This window comes from Tiliqua scincoides, chromosome 2 (genome assembly GCF_035046505.1).
Source record: "Tiliqua scincoides isolate rTilSci1 chromosome 2, rTilSci1.hap2, whole genome shotgun sequence".
NCBI lineage: Eukaryota > Metazoa > Chordata > Lepidosauria > Squamata > Scincidae > Tiliqua > Tiliqua scincoides.
Window position 1 is genome coordinate 133378496 of NC_089822.1, and position 22278 is coordinate 133400773.

A 22278-nucleotide genomic window follows, 5' to 3' on the forward strand; every position below is an offset into this window, starting at 1 on the left:
CTAACTTTCCAACACTGATGCAGCCACAATGCAGCCCCAAAGTAAAGGAACAAACATTCCCTTACCTTGAAGAGCCCTCCATGACTGTCTGCACACTGTAGGATGCAGCACATGCCCCATTAGCATGGCTGTACCAGTTGTGGAAAGTTGGATAGGATTGGGCCCTGAGAGCCCAATCCTATACGACTTTCAAGTGCTGGTGCAACCGCAATATAGCTCTGAGGAAAGGGAACAAATGTTCCCTTAGCTGGAGGAGGCCTCTGTGACTTGTTCCCTACTGCAGGATGCAGCGCATTCCTTGCTGGCATGGCTTCAGCAGCACTGAAAAACTGGATCGGATTTGGCCCTGAGGCAGGTGTAATTTCAAAATATTGGACACCTTTTGGCCTTGGTTTTTCCATGCCCTCCATCACATATAGCAAGCTACAGAGCAGGAGGACAAAATGAGTTTTCACCTAGAGCCACAAAACAGCTTGATCTGGTTCTACACACGCGCACGCACACACACACGGGAGCAGAAGTGACACCTTTCTTCCATTAGTTACATTAATAGATTTTATAAACACAGGTTAACAAAACATTTTAAAAAATAAATAAATAAACCCTGCAGTAGATCAGCCCAGGGCTGCTTTGGTGGTGTTGCTAGTCTCAACTATTGCAACATTTTGAAACCCTCTCTCTACACCTCCCTCTCCTAAAAAGAAGGTCTGAGCAAATGGTACCTGCTTCCCCCTGCCTCCAGTCAAAGGATTAGTGTCCACAGTCCTCTTTAACCAGATACATTGGCGCTTTGGAACTCACAGCAGTCCAGTGTGAATTTCTTAGCTCCCCCCAGATTAGGCCATATCTTGGGGGATCCGGCCCTCACCCAGGATTTTTCTCATGCACTTTTTTCCCCTGGTCCTCCCTACGACTGGTATTTGAGGAAAAGAACAACTGGACACACAGCTTTTGATATGTAATATCTGCTTTCCCCTAGAATTCTATGATAGTTTTCTATGAAACCAGACACTACACATTTGGCAGGTGACACAGGAAAGCAGGCAATTGCCCCTTATGGACTCTTCCATACAGCGCAGAATGCTGTCCAATCACTATTTGTTTGCAGGTGCTGCCCCCATCAGCCAATCAGTCTAGTCACCACACTGAGAGATGCACATGGCATGGGGAGGAAACACAGGAAAAGTAATCCACAGAAGACAGTCATTTCTTTGGGAGGCATGACATCATCCAAACACTCCTCCTTGGCAACCCTGCAGCTGGCAAGTTGAGTATGAGGCAAGGTTCTTTGGAGATCTGGCCCAAGCAGCGAGGTCTCTGGCAGGGCAGTGCCTCACCCATTCACTTGCAGACACTCACCCACTGTGTAGCAGGGCACTCTTCGCACTGCACATGGCAGCACCAGTGGAAGCGGCAATTGCAACGCTGGGTCCGCACCTCCTGCAGCACATTGTGGCCACGCCCACAACAGAGGCTGCTGCAGCCATCTGGTCGTGCACTGCCTTTGGTGCATGGGCGGCCATGGGTGCCTGGTGAGCCCAGAGTTGGGTCAGGCTCACAAAAGTCAGGCGAGGGTTCATAGAAGACAAGGTGCTTGGCCAGGCGAGAGCTGTGGAGTCGTGGTCGAAAGGCCCCGGAATTGCTGTTGTGTGGCCGTAGGAGTATAGCACGGTCCATTCGCTCCCTTAAGTTTGTGCCTACATGCCGGAAGTCGGGTACTGCCAACCAGCATGTCCGGAACTGGCAGCTCCCTGAAGGACCATGGCATTTACACCTCCGCTGGCCAAGCTCAGACACAACCTGCCAAGGGGGAATGAAAGCCAAGTGTTAGCTGCAACTTCCTGCTGCAGAGAATTCACTTTGCATTCCTTTTGCACCCATCATCCAACCCTACCTCCCAAGGATGATTTTCAGGGGGTCCAATCAGCTCCTAGAGCAGGCATGCGCTACAAATGTAAACTACCCTCCTTCTTATTGCTTTGCCAAGAGTGAAACGTGTGAGCGGCCTAAGATTATATAACAGAAAAGACCCCCACAAAAACTACCATTCCCAGCTTCCATAAGGCTAGGGATGACAACTGTACCAGCTGATGCAGATTTGTAATGTGTACATGCCCTTGCACTATGCAAACTTTATATACACCACAGACCTGAAGTGGTTTAACCTGAAGAAGTCACTCTCTCTCCTTAGGGAACAAGAGTGCTGTGAGAGGGGCAGGGCGGCTAGGGATCTCTAACAGAAGAGTCTCAGCACCCACATTAAGCTACAATTCCCAGGAGTCTTTGGGGGAAGTCAAGACAGTTTAACAGACATAAAACCAATATAGGTTTATAGGGTGGATATACCATCAATGTCTGTCTTTATGCTCAGTGTTTTACACAATAGGTGTGCTCAACGGTTGCACAAAGACACCCAATTTCCTTCTAAGTTGCACTTCTGTGAGGATATTGCTTTCAGGTACTGAGTCAAAACACAATATTTTCTGCCTGGAAATATATGTTTTTTCCACAATATCCTGAGCTGCATCATAATGAACATTTCCTTGTTTACTTGTTTATTTTCTGCCTGGAAATATATGTTTTTTCCACAAGGAATAATATCCTGAGCTGCATCATAATGAACATTTCCTTGTTTACTTGTGTTTAATTGTGTTTAATTGTGTGTATGTGTGTGCAAGCTCAATGCTAGAACATTAGTTTTTGAAAGGGACAATGGGCTGCAAGATCCCCACATGCTATTTTGTGAACCACTAGGAGTGAACCACTAGAATTTTAGGGAGGGAGATATTTTCAAACATTTGGAAAAAGCATCACACCTCCTTTTCCTGTACTGGAAATTAAACTGGACTGGTTATGGGGCTGGCATCACTGGATTGCTGCTAAGACCCTGGAAGTCACAGAAGGGCCTGCTGCTGATCCTTTGGACTACTTCTGTGCCCACAGCCACAGTTGTGGAGATAGAGTGCCATTAATCAAAGAAAGCCCCACCACCACAGACCTTAAGGGAGGTGCCTAGGTAGGAGATGCTAATGGAGGGCAGTTTGCAAAGGGCCCCCTAAGATTTGGAATCAGTCCTACTGTTTGCTGTTGAAATGGCTAATGCCAGCCCTGTTTTCACTACAGGAATGAACAGACATCCCTATCTGTATCCATAGAGAATTGTGGCCAATGGCAGCTTTCTGTTTAATACTGGAAGTTCAGGCAGTGTGCCAGTCTAGTCTTTATCCTATCTCTATGCCAAGATCCTGCACACTACTGCCACCTAGTGCCCACATAGTGTCTGTAACTAAAACAGAAACACATCTGGGAAGAATGCTGCAAGCTATTCTCCCAACTCAAATTAGACTGCAATCCTATACACACATGTCCTAGCACACACTTTGGAAATACCAAGCAATACCTTGACTTTCATCCACTTGACTTTCATTGCTTTGCTCTTTCAACCATTTACAATCATAACCACATTTCAAATTTTGTTCACGTGTTTTCCTCTTTCCTCCAGTTTCATCTAACCTTCCACAACATTCCTTTTATGTTTATTTATCTTTTATTTGTTTATTTAGGTTTTGCACATATTTGCATGTGTTATTTAGGGAGCAATCCTGAGGAGGGGATGGGCCAGCACAAGTTTCTTTTGTGCCACTGGGAGAGGAGGGAGGCCAGCCCAAGCCCCAATGGACCAGCACAAAAGGTGAGTCTGTGCTAGGCCAGCGTGGGAGTCGGGGGGGGGGGCGGAGGAGGAGGAGGGGGGCGTGAGGAGGAGACATTTTGGGGTGGGGGAGGGTGGGCAGCAGGTGGGCCTGTGGACAGGCAGTGGGTGAGGAGGCAGGGATGGGGCACAATCCTGAGGAGGGGTCCCTTGCATCAGCCCACCAGTGTTGTGAAAGTGCTGTAAAGCACTTTCATGCCATTAGGAGAGGAGGCTGGCCCAAGCCCTGGTGGGCTGGCACAAAAGATGAGTCCACACCAGCCAAACCAGGCTGACACAGGGATCTGGGGCGGTGTGGGGAGGAAGCGTTTTGGCATGGGGGGGGCAGGTGGGCCTGTGGGGGGTGAGGAGGTGGGACCAGAATCTGGCACATGCCAGATTCTATCCCTGTTCCCTGGCAGCCCAGGACACTCCAAGCTGCTTGGATCTGTGCCACCTCTTGAGAGGGCACAGATCTGAGTAGCCCCATTGGCTTTAACCAGGGTAAGGGGAAGCAATTCCCCTTGCCCCAGGCAGAGCCAGTTTTAACCCCAACCTTGCGTTGGACACAGGGCAAGCCAGCCAGCCTCCCCATTCCAGTGTGAGTTAGGATTGGGCTGCCCGTTAATTATTTTCATTTTTTGCTGGAAAAAATAAATTTGCAGGCTAAATAAGGCTTTGTGTTTGACTTGACTGGTCCCTAACCAGATGAAAGTGCAAGGCATTGTTATACCTAGGGACAATCATGATTTTAGCTAGTCGGTGCTCAACATGATCACCCTTTGTGATGTTCAACTTCTCTCCACCACCATGAGAGCTAAAAACTTAAAGACAATGAATTCTGAGATCCTGGCCAAACACTGCCAAATATCAGTTTATTCACTTGCATATGACATCAAGTGAGTTTGATTCTGCCAGAATTCTGTCCCAAATGCAACCCTGATACCTCCCAACGGGAGGCTCCCACCTGTTTCAGTCACCCCGACATTGTCCCAAGAATCCCCATAACCCAGCCCTAGAGATGCCTCTTACCTTCCTGCCTACACGGTGGCTATGTAGCTGCATCCGTGCATGGGCATCGCGTAGTTTCCCTCGAGGGTCCAAAAAGTGTCGGGCGAATTTCTGAGCATAGTCAAAGTCCGCACTGCAGCCGCCCCATTCCCAGGTGTCCTGGGGGCCAGGCTCTCCCCACAATGAAGCTCGCCCAGAGGAGGGCAGGCCTTTGCCCCTGCTTAGAGTCTGCAGCTGACTGAGCTTTAGCTTCTGGTTCTCAGTGCTTTGTCTGGCGCAGCCACAGCTCTGCAGCTCACCAAGGCTACACGCTGCGGCCACTGCATGGGTGACGCCGGCAGCCAGCAGGGAAAAGGCAAAGGAACTTTCACGGAAACCTGTGGGGATACAGGAGAGAGCAAGGTGAGTTGGAGCCTAAAACAGCCAAGTGACATTGGCAAAAAGAAAGAAGTGTCTAAGGCTGCAATCCTATGTATGGTTTCCTGGGAATAAGCCTCATTGGACAGAATGGAACACGTGAAAACATGGATAGGATTGAGCTGTGCTGGGAGAGATGCGTCAAGCCTGAACACTTGGGGTCCAACATAAGAGCAGGACAGACTTCTCCTTTGCATCCCACTGCGACCACTTTGGTATTGCACGTATTCTGTGCTGAACATTCAATGACAACATACCCCAAATGTTGTACCAAGGAAAGTGGATTTCTACAGCGGATATGAATATGCAATTCTGCACATATTTGCTTATGCCTCAAATTCTTCCATCTCTTATTCATGGGAAGCGGAGGCAAAAAACAACCAGTGCAACAACTGATGCTCTCCCCCTTTGCCACTGGAATTCCTGCTCAGTCCCTCATCTGGCTTGTGAGATTTTCAGCACAATCTTAAGCATGTCTGCCCAGAAGTAAGTCCCACGGTGTCCAACAGTGCTTACTCCCAGGAATGTGTGTATAGGATTATACTGTCTACAGAATTTCCAACCTGTCTTAAGGGCTAGAAACTTACTTTCTAAAAATAATACTGGACATGAGAGTCGAGATTTTCAGGATTGAATTCTGTGTTTTGGCAACTTGCAATGCAGTTGCAGAGTATATACAGTCATGTATGAGATCAGCATCTTCTTATGTAATACTGTCTGCATACCAAGTGACAATATCTCTGTCTGTCTGTCTCTCTCACACACACACACACACTCAAAAGTTTTTTCAGCAGCTGTCCCACAACTAAAGAGTGCCCTTCCCTTGGTAAACTGCCAAAGTTGCAGCCTAAGTGCTTTTCAGTACATCATAAGGAAATTTTTAATAGGATAACCTTTCAGTGGCTGAAACAAATGCCTCTGTTGAGGCATTATTTTATGCAATGTATGCAAATATTTTTAATATTTTAATAATGATGATGATGTTGGAAGGGCATTCAAGGTCATCTAGTTCACCACCTGCTTGAAACAAGAAAATTCTCTCTAGAGCATCTCCAAAAGGTACCTGAGGAGTTTCTGTTTGAGAACTTCTAGCAAGGAAGAATCCACCACTTCCCTCACTAATTGGATCAATTGTCTATCTAATCTTACTGATAAGAAGTTGTTGTTGTTTATTAATAATAAAGTTTGCATTGCCCCTAGACAAATATACCTTTATGATACACATGTTTACAAACACATTTGTTCACATTTAGGGCCCAATTCTAGCCAACTTTCTAGTGTTGATGGAGCCACAATGCAGCCCTGAGGTAAGGGAACAAATGTTCCATTACCTTGAAGTGGTCTCCATGACTGCCCCCCCCCCCACTGCAGGATGCAGCCTATGCCCTATTGGCACAGCTATATCAGCACTGGAAAGTTGGATAGGATTGGGCCCTTAGACGTATATCTGAAAACATAATGCATGAAGATGATGTGTGTTGTGCAATGAAGAGAATGCATCACTTCAACATATGGCACAGTGCATATTGTTGGCTCTGCCATGATCAGACAGAGCCAACAGAAGCTTTTCTTCTTGAGGTCTTGGGCCAGTTACGTTAAGCCCATTATTAAGGCTCAGTATGTGTAAATAATGGGCAGGGGCATTCAAAGTCAAGATCTAGGTGGAGGTGGATTAACCACTGGACTCTGCTGCTGCCGTCTTGATCCAGACTGGACATCACACCTCACCATGGATGCTATTTGCATTGAGGGGGAAGCGCATATAATTGGAGTTTTCCTCCCAGAGTGAATAACAGCTGGGGTGTGCGATCAGGGGTAATTAAAGCCCCTCTACCCCCACAGCACAGTCCCAATCCACATCATGACCTCGGCATGTGCTACTTTCTGAGGAAAAAACAAGCACATCAGTTCTAACAAGTTGAATGTAAGGAACTGAATGTAAAGGGTAGGGTGGAACTGAGCTGTGGGCAAGCCAATACTGAGATGGGTGGATCTAGTTAGGGCTGAGGAAGCAAAGACAACTGAGAAGAGGTCCTTCTCTACTTTCCAATGATTGCACTTTTTTATTAGGCCATACAATGCTCACTATGACCCTAAAGTGTTGAGCTGTGGTGACAGTCCAAAAATTCTTGCTGTGCATTTAAAAAAAACAACCCCAAAACCACTAGAATTCTAAATACAAATGGGGCCTCAGTATCCACTGGGGTTTGGTTCTGGGACTCCCTGCAGATACCAAAAACTGTTTTAAATAAAAGCAGTTAAAACACAAGTCAGTCAGGCAGACAACTAGAACTGCTATTTTGTAGCTTGCTCGGAGAAAATGACCCCCTCCCTTTGCCCTGGCTCCTGGCTGGTGATTAATAACTTCCACATTCCATTGTTCAGTGAGCCAGGGTGAGGGGAGGGGGTCACTTTTCTCAGAGTGAGCTGCAAAATAGCAGTTTTAATAAACTGACTCCCTAAAAAAACAGTTTTTAGAATGGGGTTGTAAAGGGATTTTTTTCCCCTTCTCCAGAGATAGGCATTCTTATCTGCAATGGCCCATCAGTGTTGAGTCTAATCCGTGGATAAAAAAATCAGTGTATGAAAAGGCTGGGCCTGTACTTCAAAACAAAAATCCATAGTAAAGGAAACCCACATTCTGCAATGTGGATAACAATTGACAGTGCAATCCTAATGAAGTATTCTGCCAGTGCAGCAGCAGCTACACAGGCCTCCAGTACTGCAACCATGCCAAAAAGCACATTTGCAATTACTCTAGCGTAAGCAGTGCCAGCTGGAAGGCCTGCACTGTCCTGCTAATGCTATATACAAGCCCCTGGTTGCTTGCAGAGGTAACTAAAGTGCTGAGCAGTGCAGGGGCTGGCAGAGGGCAGCAGGAGGGCATTTTGGAGGCAGGGAGGATAATGGGGCAGGGAGAGGGTAGAATGAGAGTGGGGCAGGCCCAGGAAGGGGGATGGAATCAGTAAAGCAGGCCTCTGCCATATTCTAACCGCAGTCCTGAGCCTGGCAGCCTTACACAGGGCAGCCCAGATTTGCATCAGCAATTTAGCTGGTGCAGATTTGAGTATCCCCATATGGCAGGCTGGATTATTATTTGGGGTAAGGGGAAAAATATCCCCTCCAGCCTCCTGCTTACCTGTGCTGGATACAGCAGTGGCCATGTGGCCCTGCTGAATTAGCACAGGGTAGGACTGGGCTGTGAGTTATATGCAAATCAAGCAGATCTGCAAATGTGCTCTTTTTGCATAATTTAGGAAGCAATCCTAACCCCTTATGTCAGTGCTTTCCAGTACTGACTTAAGGGCAATGCAGCTCTGAGGTAAGGAAACAAACATTCCCTTACTTTGAGGAGGCCTCTGTGAGTGACCTCTGCAGGATGCAGCACATGTCCCATTGGCACTGCTATGCCAGTGCTAGAAAGCACTGACATAAGGGGTTAGGATTGCGCCCTTATTGATTTTGCTAGTCTCTGGGAGAGGCAAAGATTCCGTTTTATGTACACAGTACTGAAGCTCTCACACTAGAACCTCAAACATTTTGCTGAGCCCCCACTCTAACCTGTGTCAGAGCAGATAATCTTGAGCCAAATGGACTGACTGATGGTTTGACTTAGGATGCCGGCCGGCCTGTCTACTCAGAAGTCAGTCCCTTTATAGTTAATGGGACTTACCGCAGATTTTGCCCATAAGCTGATCTCACAGATAAGTTGAGGGCAGGTTTTGAGCCCCAAATCATGGAATTTTCTATGACCCTTGGATAAGTCGGGGGTTTAACTTAGGGAGGTGTCTGACTATAATTTTGTCTGATTTTACCTGAAGTCAGATCCTGAAAAATAATTGTTACCTAAAAACTGTACAGTTTCTAATCTATTAAAAATACAATAAAAGATCTTAAAATGCATTTTTGTTCATTAACTTTTAAAATTCTGGTCTTCACAACATTTGTGTAAACACTGTCAGAGTAAGTGCCTGTAAACAACATACCAGTAGAACCATCAATCAAATCTTTCTTTAAGGTGCCTGGTGTGTTAAGCCAGAGGCTCCACATATAACATGCAACATAAAACATGTAATTGGCAGTGTGCAGTTCAGTTCACAGCAGGGAGACAAGCAGCAAGGACTGAGCTGCGCACAGTTGCAACCCTCTTTACTCAGAAGCAGACCCCCTGCTTTCCATGGTGTTAGTCTTAAGCAAGGGTGCATTGCAGCCTGGGACCTTGTTTCAGATGGAAAGGAGGATCACATCCTGGGGTTTTAAAAACCAGTCCCCTAATCGGGGGGGGGGGGGAGTACGCGAATTCTTTGCAAATGACCTGCCAGGAATGTTCTGAAGCAGCAGCAAAAGAAAAGGAGGCATTTCCCTTCTTCTCCAAACTGGAAGGGAGACAAAGGGGCTTATGGGAATTGTGAGGAATATGTGCTGCACTTTCATAGCAGCAGCCCATACAGAAGCGCCTTCACTTCTCTTCCTGTCTGAAGAAGAGGCTAAAATGGCTGCCTCTGAATACCATAGTTACTGGTAAAAATTCTCCTTTTTCTCCACCTGCTTCCTGCTTCTCAGCCCATTTCCAGGCCCCCCCACTCCACCAGACAGCTGCTGAGCCTCCATAAGCTTCCCAGAAGCTCTCAAGAGGATTCTGCTTAATTCACTGCATTGACCCAGGTATAAGTTGACCCAGGATCTCAGGCTCTATTTTACTCCCTGGAACATGCAGAGAGCCTCAGAGCCCAGTAGGCAGGGTTGCCTTGCTTGCTGCTTCCCGCCAGCTCCTCCTCAGTGTCCTCTGCCCAAGGCAGCACAGCAGGCGCTTTCTATGTGGCGCGAGGGAGTGCAGCGTTCCCAGTCATGTTGTCCATCCGCCCTGCTGAGAACTCCTCCCGCCGCCCCGCCCCCCCGGCCCTGATCACCACTATGTCTAATTTTCTGGGTAGGTCTTATATTTCAGCAATTCTCAAAAAACACCCTAGGTCTTATTTTTGGGGTAGGGGAAACACGGTACCCCTCAGTAAGTGCCCAGGACCCCTCTGAACTGACCTAGTGCTTTCCTACTCATCTACCTGCCTCAGATCAATAGCCCAAACACATATTTTCCAAATAGCCATCAGTGTCAACCTGCATGCTTCCTTTGTTCCCTGGTCAGTCAAAGCCTCACTGACCCACATTTCCCACCTTCCCCTATGAATTGGGATGAGCCCCACCAAGCTGACTGCCTATCCAGCAACAGCTCAGCCCAGGTGTTTGGGCTGCAGCTTTCTCCAGCTCTGCTCTTCCCAGGGGCCTTGCTTTGATCCTGGGTTTAAATTTGGAACCAGCTCCTCCTTCAAAGCTGTATCAGACAAAGGAGATCTAAACAGCAGAGAAAGGAGCTCCTTGCCAAGTTGCCTCGAGGGTCAGGTGTTGGCCATATCTGCTATGCAGCCTGGGAAAGATGCCTGGGGGAGAAGGAAGACGAGCAGAGAGAGAGAGACAGAGCTCACATGCGCTGGGGGGGGCATGTACAAGCAACAACAGACAGGACTCAGGGTTGGCTCCAAGGCAGGGGGGCGGTTCTTGGCAAGATAACCTCCAGGGGGCTTGCCCCATCTAGGTGTTTGATAGGTTGCTGTTTAAATGCCACATGTTTTTATTTGCATGTAAGATAGTTTTGAATATGTTCACTGCCCTTACAGACCCTTTGATGGGATAGAAGAGAAGGATGTGAACGTTTTCAATAAATCAACAGATATCTTCCCTTTCCTATCTGCTGCACAGGGAGATAAGGCGGCAGCCTTCCACTGCCATTGCCCACCTGCCCAAGAAGCCAGCCATAGTGACTAGTAGCACTGGCTGCTCTACAGACTTAAAAGGGATGGTGGTGGTGGTGGCAGGTGCCGTTCCTGACTGTCATTACACTGCATTTGATCTCTTGCCTATTCAGGTAAGCGGGTGAGTGAGCAACTTGTGGCAGTCCCTCAGGGGAGGAACTGTGTGGGGGGTGTGTGTTGAGGGTGGGAAGAGGTGAATCGAGTGGCAGTTGCACACACTAGAGCCTACTTGCCACTTTTTTTAGGTGCCCCCAGCCCCTGGCTCTCCTTGTACTTAGGCCTACTTTACAGCTGGTACCCCTTAAATGTGCTGTTCCAGGAAGTCACTAGCAAGTTGTGTCTTCTAAATGCCCAATGATCTGGAGCACACCCTTGTTGAGAGATGCTGTTTCAATGTTCCACAACAACAAGAGTGCAGAAGCTCTCTAAGGGTTGCTTAAACAAAAGACAGGACTCTGCCTCAGTGAGCTTACAATCTAAATTTAGATCCAAGAGTGAGCACAAAGGAAGGAGAAAAGGGAGGATATCAGCACAAGGATAACAAGGAGAAAATGCGAGTTCCGATTCTGCTGCCCAAGCACAGCTAAGAGAATCTCACCCACAGGACCCTCTGCAACCATCTCCTCACCTCTCTTCAAAATGGCACTGTTCAGCAGCATAGTGCTCCCACTGCCCAGGCTGGAGCAATCCCAACGCCTCCCTTGCAGCTGATGCTGGCACTCGTGGATAGCAAGGTGGACGCCTTGCAGTGCTGACGCCATTGCTTCGGGGCTGCGGGTGCAGAGTCCGAGTTGGCGCCGGCTCAGCCAGGGCAGGGTCATGCACACAGTGTTGGGAGTAAGAGGAGATTCAGCGGCTGCCTTTGACCCTAGGAAGTCATGGCCCAGGGTTCTGTAAGAGGACAGAGAAAGATAATGGGACCTTGACCTTGGAAGCAAAGGTGGAGAGGAAAAACTGCAGGCACTAGCAAGCTGCTTTCAGCCTGACACCAGATCAGGAATAAACTTAGGTTGGTTTGTTTCAGCATTTCATATCCTAACTTTCTGTTTCAAAGGATGCTCTCAAGGCAGCTTATGAGAATTTGTAAATAGCTCACAATAATAGCAAGGGATGAAAACCCCCAACAGGAGTCTGGGCTCCTCTGGGTAAAATGAACACATCATGCTATGCCCTGCTAGACAAAATCCACTACCATTACTTGAAAAACTGGTCACTGGCAGAACTAATCATACGGCAACTTGTCTGACCCAGCAGAAAATTGCCATGGGTTGCAGACCCCATGCGTCTTTTACCAACTACAGGATAGTTCTGACAGCAGGAAGGGTTTGTGTGCATTCTGACTCTGTGAACAGCCCACAATTTGGGGGCACCACCATATTTGTATCTATCCCAGACACCCACATTTGACAAATCCTTACCCTTCCTATACATTTTCATTGCATTTGGTGACCTATAATGCCACATATGAAAAGCAGAATTGACATGAACCACATACAGCCAAAGGAGCTCTTCACCTTATCCATTGACTTCCCTTCCATCCTAGAACTGGGAATGAAGTGGAATTGTTTACATATTTTTCTCCCTCCAGGTGAAAATCTTCACTCCATTTTCAGAGGGGTGAAGGTGACTAGGAACCCAGTCCTACATATGCATTTTTAACCTCCTCAACTCCACTCCCCACACAGAGCTGGGTCTAATACATTTCTCACACACATGTGCAGGGTTCTGCAAAGCCTTTGTGGCCATCCAGCTCAGCTCCATTCCCTGAGGGAGCTCTCTGCACCTGGGTGGGTGAGTTTCTAAGGGGAAATTCCCTGCCTGCTCCCCCCCCACTGGCACCAGATAAAAGCAAGGCTGAAGATCAAAAGCATCACCCTGCAGCTCAACACCCAAAGAGGGGTGTGTTGGACTGGGGGATGTTCCCATGACAAAAGCAAAACCCCTTTCAGATCTAAGGCACGGTGTTTCTGTAGATACAGAGGGAGGAGCAGGAATAACCTGGGCCATAGCAAACACAGACATGTCGATGGAGAAAAGACAGTCACGTTTCCTGATGAGAAGGGGCCACTATCCCAAGCACCTGGTGGATATGGGACCTACCTTACAACAACTACTGTACAGCTCTAGTGATGACACCATACTAACACTGTGGTCAACCCTCCTTCCACCACCACACCAACTTCTAGCAAAATATCTTAGTGAACAAGCATTTTCCCCAACAAACCTATGGAGAACATTTCCTGAAGTGGAGCAGCTACATTAAGGCTCGTTCACAAGACCAAGCAATCCTTTAGGCAATGGACATACCTGCTTATTGTCTGAACGTAGATTTGAGAGAAGAAACAGTTTGTAGGTGCAACCTACTCTCAGTTCACTACAAGCAGAAGAACCATTTGTGATCATGTGAATCTCTTCTTGGTTGATATCAGCAACAAGGTAAGAAGGGCTGTTGCATTTTAGTGACTAACTGACTTGTTGTGGCTAATTCACAGCTTATAGCCATCTTCCTCAGAGATCTCTCAGGGTGATTTTCCTACCTGTAGTAGGGACATGGCTGCTGCTTTCTCCAGGATTGCTCCAGAAATGTACAAAGCTATCTCACATGTTATATAACATGCCAGTGGCACACCTCCCAAGGGGCGAGGTGTGTTGCTGACACACGTAAACACACACTATGTACATATACAGGTGTGTTCGTGTGAACGCACTGCTCTCAGTGAAGAGACCCTCCGCCTGCTTTATACATCGGATGAAGTGGGCTATTGTTTGTAAAATCCAGTATAAATCAATCTCCAAAGTGCTACAACTCCTTGATTCTTCACAAAGATGAGGAATCTCCAAAGCATTTAGCCCCATGAAAATGGGACAAAGCCCATTGGCACTAAATGACAAAGCCCAAATGGCACTAACCCCACAGGGGAAGAAAATCCTGCAAGCATTTTTGGGCCCATAAATACGTTTCCATTTTATGTATTACTTTTATTAAAATAGTGCCTATCCTGCCTTTTCATCAAAATGATCAACGCAGCTCACAACAATATAAAAAAATAAGACATATCAACACATTACAAAAGACCTTCCACAGCACCCTCTACCAAAGGCTTTTAATTAGCCGCTTGCCTGATCACCTATGGTGAGTGAAAATGTCTACAAGAGAACAGGTGTAGAAGTAGCTCTCCCAAGTACTGCTCTATCTATATTGTCTGCTTTGGATGGCAGTGACAGCTCTTCAGGGTCCATCTGAAGTAGAGAGCTTTCCCAGCCCTGTTAAGCTAAGATCGTTTAGCTGGAAATGCCACGGATTGAACCTGTGACCTACAGCAGAGGTCTCCAAACCCTGGCCCAGGGGCCAGATGCGGCCTGCAGCGAGCCTCTATTGGCCAGCCTCTTGTTCCCTGAAAGCCTCTGGCCCACTCGACTGAACAGGACCAGAGCTGTGCTGTGATTGCATCTGGAGAGTGTTCTGAGGGCTGGAGAGGCTGAGTGAATGAGCCCACTTATTCATTTATTCATTCATCTAAATTCCATCTCTTATTTATTTAAATTTTACGTTTAAAATTTTTTCCAGCCCTCAGCACTGCATCAGATATTTCATGCGGCCCTCTGACCAAAAGGTTTGGAGACCCCTGACCTACAGCATGCAAAACATGTGTATGCAAAACATGTGTATCAACACTGAGCTACAGTCCCTCCCCTAGTCTGGCCTTGAATGGCAGAGATAGGGAGTGAATGTGCCTGACTACCCCCTGAATGATGAAGTGCAGCTCTGCTACACCACTGAGTCCTGCCAATGTGGGTATCACTCTTAGCAACAGCGAACATCTACTTGCATATAACAACACAAGATATTTGCTGTGGATATTAAACTGGAGTAATGACCATCCTGGGTTGCTTACATAATTGCTCACAATTCCAGCTCCACCCATAGGCATGCAAAGAGCCCAACCGTTCCCTGGACTCTTTAGCCAGCTTGATGGTGTATTGGCAAGCCTTGCCAATGTGCTGCGGGCACATGGGGCACATTCACGTGAACTTGAGAAATATGCCCTACAAGTCCCTCCTCGAAATTCTGGAATCTTCTGCATACTTGTCAACATGCCATAGAGCTAGCTAGGCAGCGGCTACAGCTGCGCAAGCTGTTCTCAGCACATTGCTGGCTATGTGGGGACGGTGATGCAGTCATGTAGATGTGTTGACAATGCCAGCTGGGCAGACAGATGCCAAGACTGTCATCATCTGATCATCACAACACCCTCCTCTTTGTAGCATGTCCCATACCACCTCCATCAAGGATAGTGACTCCAAAGTCCAGCCCCCCCTTCACCAGATCACTTACCCTCTCCAGAGACACAGGCAGGCAGCAAAGAGGCAAGTATTCACATGGGGGCTCCTTGGTGCCATCCTGAGCTCTGGGTGTGATGCGCAGTGGGCTGCTCTCTGCTCTGGTTTGCTGGTGCTCTCTCCCTCATGTCCCTGCTCGAGATGCACGGGGGTGAGGGGTGGGGTGGAGGTTCTGGAACAAGAGAAGGCTCGTGAGTGGGGGTGAGGTGGGGAGGCAAGTCAATAACCTTTTCCCAGCAGGAGTGTCACCCTCCTGACAGCAGCTCCCTCACTCATCCCAATCAAGCTGATTTCCTCCTGATCAAGCTTCAACTGCTGAGACCAAGAAGCTGTAGCCTTCAGCACTCCCCCCCCCACCTCCTTCTGCCACCAATCCCATTTGCCATCTAGATATCAACACCTTCCCAAACTGGAAATGTAATCTGGTTCCAGAAACAAAAACCGCACACACTGTTCAAAGGGGTTTTTTGAACAAGACCGGCAACTTTTTCTTTTCTTTTTTTTGGCAGCGCTCCTATGCTTTTAACATTGGGGCGGCAGGTAGAAATTCAACAGATGCAACACCCTCATCCTGGAGACGGGGCAATGGGGAAAGCATTGCTTGCTGAATCTCTGCCTGTGGTGCTATTCAAGGCACAGGGGATCTGGCAGGGTTGGCAGCTCTTTAAAGGTGCAATCCTATGCGCACTTACCTGAGGATAAGCACCACTGAAGGCAGGCAGTGGGACTTACTTCCGAGTAAACCAACACGGGCTTGTGCTCCACGTCGAAGGGCAGCACTAGCTCGGAGCCTCCTTCCGCCTCTTCCTGGCTCCACAGATCCCCACTCCTGCCCACATCTGAAGGCGGCTCAGGGACCCTCCCGCGGGTCCCACCGGTCCCTCTCCCCAAATCTCTGCTCCCACGGAATGGATGGTGTGCGGCTGTCGGCCCCCTCTACCCGGCAGGGCTTCTCTCCTTCCCCAGCCCCTGCCCGAGCTCACCGTCGCGGCTGGGGGTCCCCTCCCCTCCGGGCGCCCTCATCTACCTGCCCGCCCCTTCGGCCTTCCTCTGCCGCTCTCGCTGCTCTCCGCCGCGCCTGGGCGAGGCTTTCCACTCCCCGTCCGGGGGCAGCCGGAGCCGGGATGCAGCTGTTCAGTTCGGGTGCGGCTCCAGTGCCCACACCCACGGGCGTGCACGCTAGCCCGCCGTGGGTCCCACGGGTGCGCTCAACTCCTCCGTTCGCTGCAAGCGGAAAGCCGCTGGCCCCCTCCTTTCTCCCACCACTCGGACCAAGAGACCCCCCTGCCTGCCCACTGCCAGCAAGGAGCCTGAAGCCCTGGATCCCTAGAGCTCTCTCGCACGTCTGCCTGCCCGATCCTTTTCCTTCGCTGCCTCTTTTTCTCTCTCTCTAAGACTGCAGTCCTAGCCACACTTACCTGGGAGGAAGCCCCGATGACTCAAATGGAACTTACTTGGGAGAAGACATGCATGGGATTGGGCTCTAAGGCTGCTACCCTGTCCACATTTACCTGGGCGTAAGCCCCATAGGGGTTTACTTCTGAGTAGACATGCACAGGATTGGGCTCTAAGGCTGCCACCCTGTCCACATTAACCTGGGCGGAAGCCCCATTGGGGTTTACTTCTGAGTAGACATGCACAGGATTGGGCTCTAACCTCGCTCCCTCGTCCTGCTCGCTTTGCGTCCAGACGATCCGCGCCGTCTCTCCTCCTGGGCGTCAGGCCTCTTCCACTCCCCCTTTCCTTTCCAGTTTCTCCCGCCTGGGGCGTCCCAGCACCGTGCTCCCCTTCCCCACCCTCCATCAGGACCCATATTTCCCACCCCCCTGGAGCAGGTGGACCTCCCGAAAGGAGCCCGCTGCAAGGTGAACAGCACCAGAAGGTCGAGGTGCTGCTGCTGGCCAGCCAGTGTTCTGTCTGCAGCCCTTAATGCCCCAGATCAGGACAGGAACCAAAGCTGGGGTGCGGTGGAAATGGGAAGCCTCCCTCACCCAGAGGGAGTCGTAAATACAAACGTCACGATGTGCCCCCCTTCCCGCATTTATTGCAGATCCCACTTCCCTCTCTGTCCTCGGTTGCCTCCCTTCAGGCACTTTTGGCTGGCAAGCCCCTGGAGGGACCTGGCATCCCATTGCATGTGCAGCGCCGTGCACACAGACGGCGCCAAAGAAAGGCATCATGCTCGTTGGCCCCACCGAGTCATCCAAAGGGTTAGAAGCAGGGTCAGTTGGCCTGGAAATAAGAAGGGCGCGGCTGGATCAGTCCAAAAGCTCATCTAGTCCAGCTTCCTGGATCTCCTATTGGCCCACCAGATGCCTCAGGGAGCACACAAGACAACAAGAGACCTGCCTCCTGGTGTCCTCCCTCGCATCTGGCCTTCTGAGGTAGCCTACTTCTAAAGCCAGGAGGTTGCACGTACTCAGCATGGCTGGTAACCTGTGATGGGCTTTTCCTCCTGAAATTTGTCCAGTCCCCTTTTAAAGGCATCCAGGCCAGATGCCACCACAACATCCTGTGGCAAGGAGTTCCACAGATTAACTACACGCTGGGTAAAGAAATATTTTCTTTTGTCTGTCCTAACTCCATTTTAGTGGATGTCCCACTCCACTCGACTGTCCAAACTTTCTGAAAGATCCTTCCCCTACCCGCCCCCCGGCGCCCACCCACAGCATCACTTTGTCTAGAATGAAAGTGTTCCTGGACAGAACGGGCCAAGGAGCATCTGGAGAATGTCTTCCCCGCAGGTGACACGTGGACAGGGAGACCCAGCAAGTGCCTCTGTTTGGGCAGAAGCTGGAGCTCCAGCACCGTGCGAAACAGGCGCCAAAAAACCCGCATGGCACTTCCTGTCGGGCAGCAGAAGCCCAGATCCCATGCAGGGTTTGGAGCGCCGTCTTGCAAAGAGCACGTGTGCTTGGCCTGGTTTGCATTGAATGCAAAGAGCGGACACTGGGCGCTGCACGGGCGAGCGGGCGGCTTTGCACAGCCCGCCTGCACATTGCCTCCTCTGTGCTTAGGCTTGTCCATGCATTTATTGCGGAGTATAGAAGTTACACAGTTAATAAGTTGCACAAAGCATGCACCACTCCAGGTCAGCTTTGCACGTGCTGCAGAGTGGAGGAGCCCGGTGTGCACTTACAGGCAGGAACTGGGATGCATCGGCAGTCTGGTTTACTGCCCCTTGCTTTCCCCTCCCCCACAATGTATGATCCTCCTTGACCCACCCAGATGGGCTTATCACACGTCGTGTTTTGGCACCGGCTGAGCGCGCGCGCTGCTTAGAAGGTGGCCTGCAACTTCAGGTGGCTCAAGCAAGCGAGCCAAGCCACCTTCGAGAGAAACAGGAGCCGTTTGGCGCTGTGTGGATGGGTTGAGCCAGCGGCGGGCTCACGTTTTGCCAGCCCACCAAGCCGGTGGCCTCCCTGCTCACTTACTTTCTTCCACCACAGGGTCGTTCAAGTTCCTAGTCCGCTGGGGGTCGCCCCCCCACCCTGTGCGCAGCCCAGCCAAGCTGGCGCGAAAGCAAAGCCGCCTCGCCAGCAGCACAAGTGGGACTTTCCAGGCAGGGCGGGCTCGACTGATCTGCAGCAGGCCCGGTGGGCTTTGCCTCTGCGCGCTCCCCGGGACCTTCCCGACGGAGGCTTCCAGAGGCGGAGCTAGGCTGACAGCCCGATCCTCTGCCTGTCTACTCAGAAGTAAGTCCCATTATAGTCAATGGAGCTTACTCCCAGGAAAGTGTAGGTAGGATTGCAGCCCCAGAGACCAATCCTCTGCCTGTCTACCTAGAAGTAAGTCCCATTATAGTCAATGGGTTTACTCCCAGGAAAGTGGGTAGGATTGCAGGCTCAATTGCACAGCTCGCAGCGGTTCCTTCCTCCCGCCGCGTCCGCCCTTCTCTCCACCCGTTTATCTTGGCTGCGGGGGACGATTACGCATGAGTCAGAGGGGAAGGTGAGGCGGAGGGTGGGAGTGGATGGCGGGCTATCCCTTTCTTCGGGGGCGCCAGGTCTGCTCCCTCTCGGCTTCCATTTCCATCTTTGGGAGGAACTGAGGTCTGGAGAGGGTCAGAAGAAGCTGAGCGGGAGGCTGGAAAGGAGCCAACGCGCGGGAGTCCCTGCCTTTGCTCGGGGAGGGTGCAGTGGGGTTGCGAGTGGAATGTTCAGCCCGGAATTGTTGCCAGGCTTTCTCCAGCAGGGAGCTCGTTTGCAAAGCCCGGGGATCGGGGGTGCAGAGTGCCTCTGAGAGTGTACAGAGTGCCTCCCCCCCCACTAGTGGACGAGTACTACCATCAGCCGGGAAACCTCTCGGCTTTTTCCTTTCTTGTGTGTTTTTGTTCCGGAAAAGCTGAGTACGTGCAGGCAGGCGGCGGACGGGTGTGTGCTTGTTTTAGCAGCAGGTGCCTCGGAGGGCCGGGGTTGAGTGCTTTGGTGTCTACATGGAAGCCTTCCGCTGAAATCCCTCCCTAGCAAAGGTGCCACCCTCTGCACCAATGAATGCCAGTTGGGCTTTTTCTCCCAAGGTCTTTTTGGGAGCGATGCCATGGCACAAACCCCTGCTCTTGGAACTCTCTCTCCCAGGTTTAGCGCTCTGGCCCTGCAAGGGCCTAATCCTGTTCAACTTTCCAGAGCTGATGCAGTCATATCAATGGAGCATCGGTTGCAGCCTATAGTGCAGTGATTTTCAACCTTCTTCGTCTCACGGCACACTGACAAGGTACTAAAATTGTCAAGGCACACCATCATTTTTTTGACCATTGACAAGGCACACCAACCTGTTGGTGGAGGGCTCACATTCTCCAATGGCCCAAATAATAAATGACTCTCCCCCAAACTTCCGCGGTACACCTGCAGACCATTTGCAGCACACCAGTGTGTCGCGGCACACCAGTGTGTTCCAGCACAGTAGTGGAAAATGGTTGCTCTAGAACCTTCCTTTCTAATCTGCTCATTTTTTACTTGCAGGGCTTTGGTTTACGTGGGTGAACATTTGAAAACAGGACCCTGACCTGCAGTCTGAATTGGTACAGTCCATGCTGCCATCTTCGGACTCTACTACTTCATTCTGCTACATGCACTGATTCAGCTTCAGTCCCACTGAAATCAGTGGGAAATGTAGCTATGATGGTACCATTGGTGTGGTGAAGGTACCTGGTTGTATTCTGCCCCTTTTTGTTGTGTCTTTTTTTTTCTTCACTCTCTCATATGAAGTGTATCAACTGCTTGCTTCAGGAGAATCCTGAGTGCTTACAGGTGGAAAATATAGTTATTATTTTTTGGATGAAGTTATTTTCCATCCAAGCCACCTCAGATTTTCTTTAAAGGTCTTCCTACCTTGGTGATTGTGTGATGAGACAACAATTGTTGCATCTCTTCATGCTTATAGACAGCTTTGAAACACAGGCAGTAGTCCCATTGTCCCATCGAGTGATTCATTGCCCTCATTTTCCCCCCAGGGATTTTGCACCCAAACCAGGGGTGATCAGCATCCACCTTTGAAACCATTGCTAAAGAAGTGCACTCTCTCAGTGGGGTCTTCAAGTTTCCAAAACTCTTGTCTGTCTTTCATACCAAGTGGGTATTTCAGTTATCTTGTGAACTCAAGTATGTCTCAGAGATACTTTGGGATGTTTACTGTGTGTCTTGATCTCCTGTTGCAGATGCCTGTGCTTGTTTCCACCTTGGTTGCGTGGCAGCTGTTGTGTGTGGTTTGGAGGCGTCAGTTTTTTTCATCTGCGTCATCCCACACACTTTCCTCCTTCATCTCTGGCCATAAGACCCAAGTTAAGACAGGAGGGCCATCCATTAAACACCACTTTTTGGCTTGCTACTCAGGTTCCCCTCCAGGGCTGCTGATCAGTCAGGCTCCAATGCTCGCTCCTTCTGCATCTTCATGTCATCTCCTCAGGGCAGCCGAAAAGCAACTCCAAGGATGAGCCATGCTGATTTTGGTGCCTAAGATTGGGCAAGTGATTAATGAAAACCCCAGGGCCCAAGCAGACCAGACAGTCCCCCCCCCCCCCGCTTGAAATGGGGGGTGGTGACTGAGAATATGATTGTAGTAATGGTGGGGAGGAAGGATGAGGGTGCTTAACCCTTTCCCTTCCATCATTTACTGATCAAGTTCAAAAGTTTGGGCTCTACAGAAGCATCTGTAGAAGCACTACAGGGAAGGGGGCTTAAAAGTACAGTTACAGTGAGCTGCCCTAAGTCCTTTGGATATCCTATGGGTTATGAATAAACACCAATGAATTAATTGGGGAGGTAGTTTCCGGTTGTGTAGAAAAAAGCTTTCCCAGGGGGTTCCAGCTGCCACTCAGGAACAGCGATTGGCTCCCCTTCCCCAGCCCATTGGTTCCCCTCCCCTGCCTGCAGCAAACAGAGCATCTGGCTCACTGCCCCATCCCTTGCTCTGGAACCAGGCAGGGCTCCACTGCTGCTCCCTTCCCCAGGCTGCCACAGGATGAAGCAGGCAGAATGGTAGGAGACTGATCAGGGGACCCCAGAGTTTCCTGAGGCACTCTTGATTTGTGAAGGCTTTAAAAATCTCATGGTGGGAAGAGTTGTGTGTTGTGGGTGGGGGAATACAGGCAGAGAAGGGGTTAAACACTCCCTTTCTCAACCCCCATAGCCCCCACAGAAAGCAACTTTGAAGAGACATTCCAGTCCTGACAGCATTCCTGTGCAGGTGCAGATAACTGCAAGGCGGCAGTGGACGCTGCTATGTTCCCTGCCCAGCCAAAGAATCGGCTGTGCAGTATAATCATATGCAAGAATAACCAATCCTGCAACAGCCCCTGCTGGCCACCACCAGCATTGAACACATGTCAATTTCATTGGCAGGGAAAGGTAGCCAGGCAAGCAGGCTCTTTTGAGTCTGTTTCTATCCTGCTCTCTAGAAAAGCTGCCTGTTACTGTCCTTCTGAATGAGGGATCCTAAGAGGCAGAGGTCAGCTTCAGCCCTGAAGAAGATGTTTTTGGTGCTGTTTAGACAACATCAGGGGTAGACTCTGCGCTT

General features: G+C 49.8%; 1 protein-coding gene across 1 annotated transcript; it reads right to left on the minus strand.

The window, feature by feature from the left end:
* Positions 1-1341: 1341 nt before the first annotated feature.
* On the minus strand, positions 1342-15324 carry WNT10B (Wnt family member 10B). The gene is made up of 4 exons (XM_066616595.1): positions 15260-15324; positions 11552-11814; positions 4721-5076; positions 1342-1800 (listed from the first exon to the last, which is right to left on the minus strand). Exons 1-4 carry the CDS (start codon positions 15322-15324, stop codon positions 1342-1344), a joined length of 1143 nt encoding a protein of 380 aa, XP_066472692.1.
* Positions 15325-22278: the final 6954 nt, after the last annotated feature.

Coding starts and splice junctions, on each gene's coding strand:
- WNT10B (XM_066616595.1), bottom strand. CDS start 15,324: ATGGCACCAAGGAGCCCCCATGTGAATACTTGCCTCTTTGCTGCCTGC. Junction 11,815..15,259: donor TGCCTGTGTCTCTGGAGAGG/GTAAGTGATCTG, acceptor GTCCTCTTACAG/AACCCTGGGCCATGACTTCC. Junction 5,077..11,551: donor CAGTGCCATTTTGAAGAGAG/GTGAGGAGATGG, acceptor GTATCCCCACAG/GTTTCCGTGAAAGTTCCTTT.